At 43.2% G+C, this 15367-nt stretch overlaps 2 protein-coding genes across 2 annotated transcripts in view; both read left to right on the top strand.

Moving 5' to 3' along the window:
• Positions 1-47: 47 nt before the first annotated feature.
• mettl25 (methyltransferase like 25) lies at positions 48-8930 on the top strand. The gene is made up of 12 exons (XM_026361242.1): positions 48-390; positions 729-911; positions 1034-1140; positions 1239-1826; positions 2130-2277; positions 3945-4039; positions 4309-4338; positions 4888-4961; positions 5957-6050; positions 6438-6512; positions 6965-7036; positions 8591-8930. The coding sequence occupies exons 1-12, from the start codon at positions 174-176 to the stop codon at positions 8696-8698; spliced, it is 1791 nt and encodes a 596-aa protein (XP_026217027.1). The 5' UTR covers positions 48-173; the 3' UTR covers positions 8699-8930.
• Positions 8931-13406: 4476 nt separating this feature from the next.
• LOC113164820 (protein O-mannosyl-transferase TMTC2-like) overlaps positions 13407-15367 on the top strand; it is a 46058-nt gene continuing 44097 nt past the window's right edge. The window contains exon 1 of the mRNA XM_026364320.1: positions 13407-13767. Within this exon, the coding sequence (XP_026220105.1) occupies positions 13685-13767 (83 nt within the window). The 5' untranslated portion in view covers positions 13407-13684. The remainder of the gene's footprint in view (positions 13768-15367) is intronic.

Below are 15367 nucleotides of genomic sequence, written 5' to 3'. Positions count from 1 at the left end.
TGCACGTTTGACAACTAAACACAATAACTTAATAATAAAAATAAACAATACTAATGCGACCTACAGCGTTAAATCATCAACCTATGTTCAATTTTGATTGCTAATGCCTAGGCGTACAGGAGGAAGGAGTTGTTACATGTCTTACACAGTTCCTCTTTAAACATCTTTTTAACATGGTGTCCTCCTCTTATAGCCTTGCGGAAATTCAACGACGGATAGATGAAGTGAAGCACTTTCTGTCTGTAACTCTGAGCATCGCTAATGCTCACACTGTGGAGTTTTACACTCACGACGTGTGGAAACGCTTCGTGGCCGTGTCTCCAGAGGAGGTGCTGTCAGCTGTAAGCGCCCGTAGTGACCAGCAGGGGGAGCCACAACACAAAGTGGACGGTAAACACTTGTCAGGGTGAATGAGAACTAATTGGATGATTAATTGATTAGGTTAGATTAGGATTAATATAAAAAAGATAATAAATAAATAAATATTGCTCATTTAGTTAGTGATAGTTTAATATCTCAAACAAAATTAATGTGTTTATTTCTCTCTCTTTTTTTTATTTAAGTTCATTCTGTTAACTTTACCCTTTAAGTGGGTACAATCTTTGCACCAAAATCTACAAAAGCATTGTGTGTGAAGTTAAAACAAACAAAGAATGAACCAGAAGTTGTTTGTGTGACTGTATTTTGTAAAGTTTTGTCAACATTTCTGCGTCTGTCTCTCGAAACAGATCAAACCAGCACCACATTTGGGTTTTGCAATCATACAAACCGGTTGGTTGATATCCATGAACTTTTGCTCAAGGCCAAGTCTCACTCTCTATCTGGCCAAGGAGTCTGTTTGAGTAGACATGAGCTACTGCAGGCCTTCAGGGAGAATGCGTCTGAGTCTGGCGCTCCACCAGCAGAGACAGGTATGAAAGAATGAACTGTCTGACCACAGCGTTTCATGCTGAGAGTCCGAAACCAGTCAAGGGTTGTCCAGGAATGTCCACCTGAGGTATTAACCATAACTTAAGACTGTTGTCTAACCCAGGTGCTGAGCTTGAGCCAGATGAGTTTATGAACTCTAAGAAATCCCATGAAGTCCAGTCCATGTCTGAGGTGGTGGCCTGCTTGGCCAAGTGTTGTCGAGTCAAACAGGTAAACTAACATTTATAAGTTGTTCTGAATGTCTCAAACACTCTGTGCACAAGAGGCTTGATATGATTTTTCCCCCTTATCGTTTTACTCCCACACAGGTGATAGATGTGGGCTCTGGAAAGGGTTACCTGAGCTCCTTCTTGTCTCTTCATTACGGCCTCAGAGTTTATGGCATCGACTCCTCCAGCACCAACACTCATGGAGCCCAAGAAAGGAACAGGAAGCTCAAGAAATTCTCTAGAGCGTACCAAAAACTCAGCAAGACGGTGAAGGCTCAGGGAGCAGCCACACAGTTGCCTCAGGAGGATTTCATACCAATAAAGACTGGCACTAATGGAGACGGTGACGTTTTATGTGATGGTGGTGGAGCAGGAATTGTGCCACAGGAGGAGAAGGAAGTGTTGATTAGCATGTCAGATGTGAACCCAGCAGTGGAGCAACATTCAGAGCCAAACCCAGAAACAGAGGAGCTCTTCCTTAGTGCCCTAGCAGCAGATGTGATCCAGACAACACCCCCCAGAATTCCCCCCAGTCAACTGAGCGCTGAGGAGAGGGAGAGGAGGAAGAGGGAAAACCTGGAGAGGAAAGCTCTGAACAGAAGCGAGGACGCCAGTGCTGTGTTTTCACCGCTCACATCTTATGTTACTGCGGATACAGAGCTCAGAGAGCTCATCAACGAGCTGGAGGTGAGCAGGTCAAAAAAGCAAATGTTGAAAATAGATTTATTGTGTGTCAGGTGGTGGTGGTGGTGGTGGTGGTGCAGATAGGAGGCCGGTCATATAGTAGCAAAGCACGATTCCCACAGCAGCTCCTAAAGTTACAGGTCTTTCACAGAGGCTGGAGTTTGCATTACTGTGGCGAGTGTGGAGCCAAATGTGTAGCACGTCATCATCAATAAATTTCACCATCGATCTCCACCCTTTCCCCCTCTTCTCCTCCTCCTCCTTCCCTGTTCTCTACTTTCTCTGCGTGCTTTCTTCAAACTACAGGATGCGGTCATGATCGGCCTGCACACATGTGGAGACTTGGCTCCCAGCACCCTGAGGATGTTTGTGGCTAAGCCGGAGCTGGCTGCAGTCTGCAGCGTGGGCTGCTGCTATCACCTGCTGTCTGAGGAGTTCGACCCTGCTGGACAGGGTAACCGCACAAACATACAGCACTGACAGAGACATACTGAGATCCACGGGCAGATTAGTGTGTTTGTGTCTCTCATAGTTTCTTCTCTTCAGAGAGCTCACACGTTTCTTTCAGTTTCTATATCTACTTGAGTTTTTCACTCACTTGCTCCCATAATGCCACTTCAGGCACCTGCAGCAGCCACTTCACCACTGCTCCATCTGAAATCAAATATTATCTCCTCACATAAAACCACATAAATACTCGCTCATATTCATATTTTATAGTAAACAAGTCAAATGTTCCACTGGGAGAGTGCAGATGCAGCCAAATTAGCCTCCTGGTGATGGAGTCAAGCTCTGAAACCCACTGTAAGAGCCATTAGAGTGGATTTATGGATTCACGATGGCTGTTTAAGGCTGCTGAAAATTAGATTTTTTTTTTTTATCTTTTAATTTAGACGGGAATCAATTGTAAGCGATGGCAGTCATTCTGCTGCTAGTACATAGTATTTTATTTCCACTGTTATTGAGTTAGCCTTGATTTCCACACTGAGGTGGTTTCTGGCCATTCTCTACAGTTCGTTCAGGTGCCAAAGCACAGGTTAACTGACTGATATCATCCGTATTGGTGGTGCTACACTTCACAGTTTATGAGGTATGAAATCATCTACACGTGTCCTCATTCTGTGACTTTAGCTATGTCGACAGAGTCCGTGCTACGGTCCACACAGTATCGCGTCATCTCTTGTTAACAGTGTGACCTTCAACCCTCGTCATCAGGGTCTGTCGCAGCTTCAGCCAAGAGCAGTCGATGATATCATGACCGCTGATTGAAAACACTCCTTTGCATGGTTGTTTCTGAAGTGAAGAGCAGCATCTGTACACACACACGCACACACACGTGCACTCTCTCCCCTGTTGGCTTTACATTGCAGTCTGGGATGCAGGCCAGCTCCTGCGGTGGCCTAACTCCCCCTGAAAAGGAGCTAAAAAGTTTAGTTATAGAAGGCAGGTCACACTTGATGTGAGGGGATCACATAAACATGTTTCCTTCTCACGTTTATGTGACCTGCTCATGTATGAATACATGAATTCCTTCAGCGCACCAAGGATTTGTTGGGACTTTATGTGGAGTAAGGAATTCAGTCTCAAGTTATTTACTCACACTAATCAACTCATAGATGAGCACATGCAGGCGTCTACGGTCTGGAGTGTTTTCAAGTGTACACGTTCAGTTGCAGACAAGAGTATCAGAAATATTTGTCTTTCTGTATATACTGAATATATTTCGGAATTACAGTCCATGTACACAGCCACTTTAGACGCCAACTATGTTGTCAACAAGAGGCTAATTACTATAAACAGATCTGCATACTGTAATGTATACTGTGCAAAGGTTTGTCCACTTGCCCCGGTCGGCCTGTGCCAACAAGCCATGTGCCGGGCAGAGAGAAAGCTAACATTACTAACAAGTTGGCATGTCCAAAGTAGTTTGTGAAACACAGCTGGATGTTTCACAGCTCACTGCACATTGACCTCAGTTATTATTATTAATATTATTATATAAGAGATATATGACCTGTCTTCAGAAGTCAGGAGGAGAAATCCACATCTACTGATCATAACTGTTTGAAACAGCATGAAATAATCAGTTCATTTCTTTCACCTCTGTGTGTTTCCTCCCAGAGTGTTCTCGCAGCGTGTGTGGTTTCCCTCTGAGTCAGTACCTCCGTAACGAGTCCTGGTTCTGCGGCAGGAACGCGAGGATGTCAGCATGCCTGGTGAGTTTGGGTGATGTCAGACACAAATGTGTGCAGCAGCATCTTTCCTACATAAACGCAGTATTTAGGCTGGAATAGTTGTTGTCAGTATAGGCTCTGAAATAAACGCCTCTAATGAATTAACAGTTCTTTTATTTACTGTCGGACATGTGGACCAAATAGGTTTTTAATGAGCTTTTAACGAGATGAGTGTCAGGAGTGGTTTTTACCTTTGCGACTGCAGCCACAGCTTCAGTTAACGCTTGATCGTTTTTCTTCTAAAAATACAGGCTCTGGAGAGAGTTTCACTTGGCCAGGGGGTAAGTAACACGTCCATACTATTTGTAATCAATATCATAAACTAATAGTCACCATCATGGAAGCGTGACAGTTCTAAACCGCAGGTAACCACACACTCAAAACAAATGAATCGCATTATTTCAGCCACAAATATGGGTGTTCATGGTCACTCAAGGCTGCTTTATCTTCACTGTAGATCTTCTACTTGCATTCAAAACGTCAGCCCATTAATTTGGCTATTGTTTTAAGTCTGTGATTGACTACAGTGTATTTATTTGAAATGCAGCGCTCAGAGCTCCAGGCCAAAGCTGATACACAATACTAACAGACATTAATATGGAATGTGTATAAATATTAATGCAATCACGGCAAGATTGATTACGTGTTGGAACCGCAGTCTGATTCCAAAAACAGGCTTGATTGCTTGCTTGTGTTGCATCAAGCTTGGAAGTGTCAGGAATATTCATCCCACTTACCGAGTAAAGAATAAGAGAATAACAAACTTTTAATTAGAACAATACAGTAAACTGCATTATGTCAGATCAAGTTATCTTTGCCCTTTTCTATAGATTCAGATGGAGTCTTTGTTCTACCGGGCAGTTCTTCATGTTATTCTGAGAGACCACTACAGCTCCTACAAAAGGTAATCTACAGGATTTAACATCTGGAATTACATAAGCATGATAAATGATAGCTCAAAGTGTCCAACACATTTATTATTTGTAAAGACACTTTTGTATTAAAACTGTTTATATAGTTTTACAGCGTCCACATACAATAACAAATGTAGGAGGTAGAACAGGCAGCAAACTCTAGTAGCAGCAGCACAAAGTGTGCACAAAAGATTTTCTTTCTGGTTTGTTTGTGTTGCAAACGAACCGAGACTCGAGCGGTGAAATGAGTTTTCAGTCAAGAAAAAGATCCGTCAGGTGACACACAAATAACTGACAGGAATGATTTCTTACGTGACTTTGTGTGGTGCGAGGCTGCACAGAGTAGTGCTGTAAACACTGATGTTAGCACAAGTTCAGTGCAGTCAGTACAGTGCTGTTTGCTTTTTTTAGTCATGACTTAACTAAATTATGCACAACATTAAAACCTGAAGATAAGGCAGAATAGGTGAGCATCAATCACACTGGGGTTTGGCTTTGGTTTACTTGGCTGTGCAGCATTTTCCAAACATTAGGAACTGGAGGCTCTCGAAAGTCAAAACCTGCTGCTCCACACTCATTCTGGGGTCACTTGTTATTGCATTCCTAATGACTGAGAGTTTCCAGGTATTTCAGACATTTAGTGGATGATGCTCTGTGCTCTCCTCTACTTAATTAAACTGAAGAATAGTTCTCCTTTAGCCCCAGCTCCGTGCAGACATGATCAAAGATTCCTAAAAGATTGAACATTACCTGGTCCCTGCTGCCGTGTGACCTTCAGTTTAATGACTTACATCACACCAGGATTGAATATCCATTAGTGTCCCCTAAGCAGCAGCTATTCATCACTGTTTGGTCCCGAAGAAGTGTTTGGTTCTGTGCTCAGGCATGATTTAAAAAAACAGGAAACAACGTTAGAGTAAAGAAGGGAGCGCTGTTTATTCAGCAGTACTGAGAAATGATGTGTGTTTGTTTGTTTGTTCCACAGCGAAAAACGGGTTGGCAACGTTTACTCCAAGGCCAAATCGTTCGTTGACTACGTTCGTCGAGCTCTGCGCAGACTGGAAGTGGATGACTCAAAGGTCAGGACCAGAATTATAACAGTTCCGAAACAAACTGTGGAAAATACAGTGAGAAAAGTGAAGAGTGTGGAAGGAGGGCTCATTCTTTTGGCTCCATGGGAGAGAAAATGGTTCCTTTTGGTGTGTATTCGGAAAAAATTCAAATTCATGTCAGGTTAGTAAACAATACAGTTGCTATGGGAAGTTTCCAGGTATCAGGATTTTGAGGAGTTTGGGAGCTGGTTGCCCTGGGCAGTCATCCTCACATGTTTCAGTCTTTTGTTTCCCACAACTCAAAAGCCACGAGCTGTTCTCCCACTTCAGCTCCTCACGTTCTCCTTCCTCTCTCATTTGTATTCCCCTGTTTTCCCACTCCCTGTATGACTGAGACTTCCTCCTTTCCTCCAGCTTTCTGACAGTGACATCCAGGATTATCATGACACGTACACACCGCGGATGGCAGAGATGCATGCCTTTAATATGGTGAGCGCTTGCTTTGTTTTCTCAACGCTGGAAAACCGTGAAGCTGAGACAACACCCAGGCCTTACGGCGTCTTACATCACGACAACATGTTTCAGCTCTGATTTGTGTCAGACATTTTCATTCCTGTAAAATGAGACGTATAAAGCCAATAAATTGCAGACCATTAAGTGAGATCATTGCAGTGTGCAGGAAGGAATACAGGAACGATTGTCGAGAATGGGAAGAAAACCAGCCTGTCTCCCGAGGCCACTAACGGTGGTGTCAGCAGACATACCAAATTTCCTTCATGACATAAAACAGTAAAATGGTTTTTGAGAATCATCCACCAGCTGCTGGGAAGCAGCCAGGCATTAGTTTAGTCTCAGTATTGGAGGTAGCATGTACTGTGATTAATGCTGATATGAAGTGAATGTGTATTTATTCATCTTAAATCCTCCTTCATGTCAACTAGCTGAAGGTCACCCTGGCCCCCTGCATCGAAGGTCTGATTCTCCTGGATCGCCTGTGCTACCTCAAAGAACAGGTACATTATCATCATTTACCCGTTTCTCTTGGTTCTGGTCGGGACGTTTGTGCAACATTTGACAGTGAAGCATCAGCGCTGGCGTGAAGTGCTGTGATGCTGTTTGTGTGTGCTCACGATCGAGAGAAACAGATGGTCGCTTTTAAATAGCGAGACAGAAGAGAAATGGATCTTGATCTAAACTGAACCAAGCAATCAGTGAACGTTAAAGTAAAATACTTTTACAAAAAAAAGAACTAATTGAACAATTAGTGGACACACATTAAAGAGTGTGTGATTTACCTTTGCTGGTGATGTACAGGGCCTAATTATTCTCCTTTAGCAGCTGGGCTCATCTTTCTAATTTGCTCGTACAGTTCGTTGATTGGGGTTTGAAATTTATGTCCCAGGTAAATGAAAGTGAAAACGCAGAAATCTGGAAACCGCTTTTCGATTCAGATCATTAACAATAACGTAGGTGTCAGCTAAATTAAAGCCAGCCTGCAATTGACCATTTCATGTTCCTGCAGCCAAACACAACAATCTAATCTTCAGCCTGACATTGTGACATATGTACGGCTCTTAAAGCTTTGAAGTTCTGATTACATGTGAGATTGTGTGTCAGATCTACTTCCTTAATAGAGTCGTGTAATCAAACTGTAGAACATCAGGAGCGCTGGTCGGCTTTAAGAGGTCTCCCTGGAGGAGGAGCAAACGAGGAAAAGGAGGAGGTGACGAATGTGGGTGAATGTGATCCATGTGATGATAAGTGTGCTGAAGGACATTAAGCATTAAAAGGAGTATATATAACACACCCACACACCATTCTATACTGGAGCTGTTCATTCAGAAACATGCTGCATGTTTGCTTGTTGTTCTGTTTAAGTTTTCAGGCCCCAGTGCTCATAATGATAAACTCATTAGCGATGTATGCTGTACAAACACTGTGTTTCTGCTTAAAATATGCAAGAAATCTCTATAATGGAGCAACAAATTCACTGGATATTATACCCCGGAAAACAAACAATTTATCATGATTTAACAGAAATTTCATACAAACATTTATGGTTCCCAGAGGATAAACTGTAACTACTTTAATGATCGCTTCATTTTTCATAATGTGTTAAAAACTAGCCAATACCTGTGCAACTTTTTAAATTCCCATCAGCCTCATCTGTAAACAGTGTTTAGTTCTAACTAAGGTAGTTGACATGGTATTGGAATTATTATTATTAAGTGTTGGCTGCACGACTAGCAGTGGTGGAACCACCTTGGAATAACCCTCCAGAGTCAGAGGGTTTTCTCTTGTCTTTTTATTGTATTAAAGCAAATCTACAACTAAGCATCAAACCATCATGGAGGACACCTGACACAATATTTGTACAGATGTTTCTTCTCTGGGGATTCGGTAAAGAAATCTTTAACAGCGAGGACATCCTACAGCAGAGGATGCCAAGGGTCACAAAGCCAAGCTGGGAGGAGAAGCAAGATTCTTTCTGTCCATGTGTTTTCTATTGGGCTCTATTGTGCCTCATTGTTTTCTGGGTGTGTCATTTTGTGTGTTCTCGACTGCAGGAGGACGTGTCATTCTCTGCACTGGTGCAGCTCTTCGATCCCCTGCTGTCGCCGAGATGTTACGCTGTCGTCGGGTTGAAGAGTTCTGAAAACAAAATGACAAGCTGATGAACGTACGCATATGAACATGACTCGAACACGTTGATTGAGGGGTTTTGATTTTACGCGAGTGACGATTGGACGTTAGAAGTGATTGTATGTGTTGTGTCCTGCTTGTTTTGATTATATGCATGACTTCATCCCAGTTGTGTCATTTATTTGTGCAGTTTCTGCATCCGTCTGGACGTGTTTTTATGGTTTTACTGTTTCTGATGAAAAATAAATCTCACTCCTTGATCTTGTGCTCTTTTGAGAGACCACCTCATAAAGTCTGGTTAAAATAACTTGCATCTCAACCTCGTGTCTTTACATTTGAATGATTTGAGAGGAAACACTTGTTTTTAAGAACCAAGTGGGAGCAATGGTGCATTGTGGGATTAAAAGAAATCCAAATTTATATGGTTACGTCTGGTGATTTAATAAATCATGCATATCCGAAGACATGTTATACTGTAGTTCACTCATGAATTATAGTGTTAGTGGTGTAAGAATTAAAGTTTATAGAAGCATTTTGAGCAATAGATCAGACATTATCTTGAAACATTACTGGTACAAACGACTTCCTTCTATCACGTCCCACTGGTTCTATTACTTTTCTGTGTAACTGCAGCATCCTGCACATCTGCGGCCCATCATCAGGCCGCTCAACATCGCCATGGTGAAATTGCGTCTCACAGCTTTATTATTTTTACCTCATAAAGACAGACGATGAAGGTCTCGGCTGCATCTGGACCGCGTTTGACTCCAGCTCTGTGTTTTGTAGTGGACAAAGCAGAGTGACATGAATCCAAGCAAGTTTGGGATGTGAGTGATGCTTGTTATGGAAAAAGCTGATGGGTTTTTGTTGTGGGTGCGTGAGTCATGTCCTGTTGACCTGTCTCATCCTCGACGCTTGCACGCATGTTTGCACACATGTACGTAGGCTACATGTAAACACGCAGCCTGGCACAGACTCTTTCATGTGTCCACTCGGATGACGAGAACTTTACAAGATGTGATGACATGACATTTCACTGTCATCAGTCAAAAATAGACGCAGACCCAAATCAGCAAAAGCTGAGCGGGCGATACAGTTTCCTGACTTTACACTTAACAGGCGACAGGAAAAAGGCTGCAGGATGTGATGAAGGGTAATAACGCAAGGCAGCTTCACTTCAGATGACTTTTCATTGCAAGGTAGGAATGAGAGGAAGCGAGGGGAGTGCGTCAAACACTTCGGCCCTCAGCTATGATCTCCGTTTCTCACGGTGGTTTTTGGACATGAGACAAGTCCCTGCTACCCTCCTACATGTGAAGAACCGTCTCGCAGTTCCTCTAATTTCACAAACAGGAAGGGAGTTACGCTTGTAATTTGTCGATTTTAGGGGCCCATTCATCGATATCTAAATAGTTCATTCTTTGCTGGTGAATGTTATGCTGTGGGCTGAAATAATACCCTCTCATTTGAATGGGGAAACTCTAAATGAATGAACCCAAGAATTTGAAAGCATCATACACACTCACTCGCTTTACTTATCTACCTTTACTTTTACATCCACTCTCTTCCATCCTGTTGTCCTGTCTTAATTGTCCAAAGATAGATAGGGATTTATTTATTTATTTTTGGCTGCCAGCAGAGAGACGATGCCCTTGCTGCCGTCATCCTGTCCCATCAGTCACGAACAGACTACATCTCTCTGCCAGATGCCCTACTTGTGCAAAAGAGGGGATTAAGCTGCACGTTGTGTTCGGCACACACTGCTCGTTTTAGATTTGATTCACTGTTACCACCTCAAATGAGAAAAAAAGAGCACATTTTACACTTGTCAGAGCTGTAGCTGTTAGATCTGTGGAAGTGTAAACAGGTGTGTTATGCTATGTAAATATTTGCCTTGAAACAGTGTCACGGTGAAGAAACACATGAACTGCTGCTTTCAATGTGCAACCAAGTCATCACATATTTTGAAAAACAACTCTCTAAATCCCTCTGATTCACATTTTCCATTAATCTTGCCCACTCTGTTGTAATGTTATCCATGTTAATATCAAATTAGATCAATCTAAACCATCTGCCAAGTCGCTGCAAACAGCCAGAGAAAACTAGAAACATTGTTGTGCGTGGCTCGTTCAAAGTCTTCTCGTGTATTTGGGATAAGAGTCATGTTTTAATCCTCCACAGTCTAATAACCTGCACATTCAGGTTCTGTAAATTCAGCACCAAACCCAAACAATCACCAGTGCAGATGAAGTTATACTTCTGATTTTCCTGTGCAGAATCAGGAGGTGACACCCCCAGCACGGACCTGGGCGGATTTGATTTGGCTCCTGATTTTTAGCTTGTTAAGCTTCAGCGTTGATATTAATACCATCAGCCTGCTATTTCTGTGAAGGCAGGACCCAAGCGTGGTCCTTCCAGCCGTGATTATCTGTTTCCTGCGTGATGTTTATCTGCTGGGTTGCAGAGGCGGTGGTTCCGGAGTAAATAGCGCAGGGAAATGACCATTACTCGCTTCGAATAGCTCAAAAGGGACAGGAAATAACAGCATCAGTGGAAATAGGGGATTTTTTTTTTGTCTTATTTATCTCTATTGCAATTTATCTGTTGGATTTAATATGTGAACTGACAATAGTTAGGAATTATTAGTTAAATAAATGATATGTTAAAGGATTATGATACTTTCTGCAGAGAGCTCCTGTCTTTCTGCTTTGTGACCCTTTAAGATGAAGCAATGCCCCACGGCCCTGATCTGAACTACTGGACTGTCACAGACTTGTAAGAGTTCAACAACGTAATGTTTTCTTCTTAGATTGTTTCATTTAAAGGTTTTCATGATCTTATACAGCCTCAATCACACTCGAGGGGCAGGCTTCTAGAGATCTGATGAGCTTACCTCATAAAATAAATAAATAAAATAAGAACCTAAGTGTTGTTTTTTTTGTTATTTTCTAATTTGTAGTCTTTAGCTGATACGTATTCATTTGAGGCAGTCGATCAGATTTCTCTCCCCGGGACTTGTAAACAGCCTTTGATGTAAGAAATTGGTGAGGTTTCTCTTTTAAAGCTACAGAATATGTGCAACTCTTACTCATTTTAAACCGCAAACCCAGTTTGGACAAGCAAAATATGCAAGAGCAAAACAAAATGTGGTTTAAATAACTGTCAGATCCCAAAATAGACGAAACCAAGTAGGAAATGAAAGAAGAAAAAAAAACATTTTAGGCTTGAATTTTGACAACTAGAGATAAAAACATATCATCCATTGAAAATAGAGCCCTGGACTTCCACTTTAGATGCAACACCAAAAAAGGATATTTTTAGGAATCCTGCTTGTTTACACCTAAGGAGCATGCGATCGATTCATTACGCCACTCCACAGTGAGGACGTGTAAGAGTAAACACTTTTCCTCCTGTAATGTGTTTGTTTTGCCCCCGGCCTGTTTATACTCTCTGCAGGAATATTTCTTCCTGCTTTTCTTTAGCTAATCCCTTAATCACTTACACTGGCTGCTGCAGCACAGAGCACCCCTTGTCCCCATGGGGCAGAGTAGGGCACAGTGTGCACCCTGTGACAGCATTCAAGCTGGGACTGTGGGTTTGTTTGGGTGCATGAGCACATTTTGAGGTTGTCTTAGAAATAAATAGTCAAGAGGGCAGAGTTGCTTCTTCCAAACCAAACACAGACTGTCATTTGTTATCTGTAGACACTGATAAATGCTGTAGAAGAGAAAGCAGTTCAACATACACACCTCACCTTCCTAAATAGCCCCACAGGTCTCAGGAGGGCAAGGTTAAGTCTTGTTCAGAATCAAAGTCACTGTTACAAATGGCTCCCTAACCTCGGCCTGTGATGCTTCGTCACAGTCTCCGGCGTCTGTGGCTGATGCCCTTACGCTCCACACCCCCTTCTCCAACCATCTGTTTTTCGTTTCTCCACTGCTCTGCACTAGATTCATGCTCATGGAGCCCCGACTGCGAGACAGGCGTTGGTCCAGCTGGTAGTCAGCGGGACCAGGCTGCATGTTTCCAAACTGACGCCCATATGCATGCTCGCCATAGGGTGAGGTGCACGTTCATCAATCACACCTACTCTCTCAGTGCAGCCTCTCCAGTGGAGACGAGTGGCTGCATAGGAAATGAATAAGTTGTTGTAATTTGTGCTTGAACGTGGTGATGCTTACAGTGCAGCAGAGCAGGAAACCTCAGCGGGAAATATCAACTGAATATGATGCACAAACTCATTTGACAGTCATTATCTGAATAATCACAGTTACTGCCAAACCAGATGAGAGCAGAACATACAATACATCCATTAAAACTATTATAGTGTACTATAGAAATAGAAGAGTTACTGTGATCCCATCCCTGCACCAGAACAGCCATTCATGATATGAATATGTTTTATTATGTCATTTTAAATGGGGATCCCGTATTTTCACACTAATTGACAGATTCCTATGCTCATCTTACTATTTTTCTGTAATTTGTTGGATTAAATACAAATCATGGCGACATAGATATGATTTTAAACATGACTTCCTGCTTTCTCATTCTGCTTCATCAGGAGGCATAAACCATTATAAGCCACTCACTCCACACACACACACACACACACACACACACACACACACACACACACACACACACACACACTCCACCTTCTTTCCTCTAATGCAGTGCCCAGTGCGCATGCTCAGCCTCCTTGAAAACCACATGCGTCTCCCCGCTGCTGCACTCTCGGTGCCAAAGCAGAGAGATGCGCTCACTGAGGACACCGCGGCACCGAGTCAGAGCCAGCGACAGCTCCTTGTGCCAGCAGCCCTGACCCACCTCCCAGGACGATGGGTTAGAGGGAACATGGCAAACTTTGACACACTTGAAATGCCTTGCGTTGCGTGGAGAGCCGTGTTGCCGAGCGGCTGAATTGAGAGCACAACAACACAGAGACCAGAGGAGAGGAGGGGGACCCGAATCCCGTCATTTCTGTCCAGTTTCCTCTCCCACCTTCGCGTTGAGAAATGATCACGGAGCTGGTGTGCACCGCCGTGGCTGTGGGTCTCTATCTGAACACGCTGGACGCAGATTTCTGCTACGATGACAGGTAGGTGCGCTGCGCCACCGTCTCCATCCGGTCCTCCGCACTCGCATCGTTACGATTCGTTGCGCCTGGCCGCTTGTTTGCGTGTGCTTTTGTTCGTAACTGGTAATAAATCAGTGCTTATTTGTGGACACAAAGACAGAGGAGAGTGCAGCCCTCAGAAATACGAACAGTACTATGATAGTAAACTGTTAGTCACTTTACTCATTTGAGTTTCTATCAGTGAACCATCTTCTCTCTAACATTGTGCATATGTGACGTTCACTCATATTTCAGACATCACTGGCTCAGTTAAAGTGAATCCATCAGTACAGCTGCAGGTGACACAGGTGAAGTTGAACTGTGTGCAGCCTCGGAACCGCCGCCTGCTGCGCACATGAAGAGTCTCACACGCTCCTGGTACTGATGTTGCTCTCCTGCCTGTTGTAACAAAAAAAAAAAATAAATAAAACCCAGCTCCCGAGGGAACAGAGCTAATTAAATTCTGACAAACAGCTGGATAAACATGTGGAGGGAAACCTGTGATGGACAGTTGTGCAGAGATAAAGATAGGAGGAGGTGGATAAAGCTGAACTTTTAGAAGTGATAGCCATAAAGAGACATGAGAGGGATTCATACTGACCAGCAGTTCCCATTTGACATGACATTATAGTTTCCAATGATATAAAACAGAGAAGGAGCTAATTTAATAAACACAGAATATTCATAATTCTCTAATGTTCATATTGAGGCTGTAACCTATGATGAACACATGTGCTCGGCACTGTAAATGTTCACAAGTTGCACCAGGTCGTTCTTCATTGCCTCTAAAATACTGTATATGGGCATAGGGGGTTACGCTCTGTCAAAACTGATATTAATCATTTCATTATCAAGTATTAAATCATAGGGTGGAAACTACTGAAATGCAAAGTATGTGCTAGATTTTTTTTTCCTGCAAATTAAAAGTATGAACAGATAGTGAACAGGTCGCCTCCCTCTCGCCCATAGCTTTGTCTGGTAAGCATCTCCAGACACCCCTGAAAGGTCAAAGATCCCCCCGCTTTACTTTTCAGCACCACCAGTGATCCCCGTGCATTGTGTGTAAGACAGAGTGTGTGTGGAAGTGCAGGAGGAGATATAGAAATGAGCTCCGTATGCCGTCTCCAGTTACATCACACCTCGCCAAGTATCCCTGTAAAGCGGTTCTTCATCCATCAGCCTCGTCTGCACGTGTGACCGTGACACTCGGAGGTTGTCAGAAAGCCCTCTGGTGACAGATTACCGGTGGCTGCCCTGCCCGCTTCAGCCTGCATTCGCACTTCATCCCTTTAGTGAAAGTTCAGCATGTGCCAAGGCTGTGTATCTATCAGTGTCACCATGGCAATTTACACTCGAGGGGATGGACAGTGGCGCTTTGGTTCAGTGCTCTCAGATGGAGCAGGTTGAATACCAATCAAAGGTCTGAGCTGGTCCACTGGTCGTTCATCAAACAGCATCCTCTGTCGGGGTCAAGAATCATGTGCTCCGGGTTGCTTCCCTCGGGGGAAAGAAGAGAGTTACAAGCAGAGGGTTAAGACAAGAAAAGGGATGAAGCAGAGGAGAGATGCACTAATTATTCTTT

Source organism: Anabas testudineus, chromosome 23, assembly GCF_900324465.2.
Source record: "Anabas testudineus chromosome 23, fAnaTes1.2, whole genome shotgun sequence".
Taxonomy (NCBI): Eukaryota; Metazoa; Chordata; class Actinopteri; order Anabantiformes; family Anabantidae; genus Anabas; species Anabas testudineus.
This window is presented reverse-complemented; position numbering and strand designations above follow the sequence as displayed.

What these genes read in the sequence shown, in the direction of transcription:
- mettl25 (XM_026361242.1), top strand. Translation starts at nt 174, where the DNA reads ATGGTGTCCTCCTCTTATAGCCTTGCGGAAATTCAACGACGGATAGAT. An exon ending in GTTCGACCCTGCTGGACAGG is followed by an intron (nt 2,278 to 3,944) that starts GTAACCGCACAA and finishes GTTTCCTCCCAG; the next exon opens with AGTGTTCTCGCAGCGTGTGT. An exon ending in CACTACAGCTCCTACAAAAG is followed by an intron (nt 4,962 to 5,956) that starts GTAATCTACAGG and finishes TTTGTTCCACAG; the next exon opens with CGAAAAACGGGTTGGCAACG.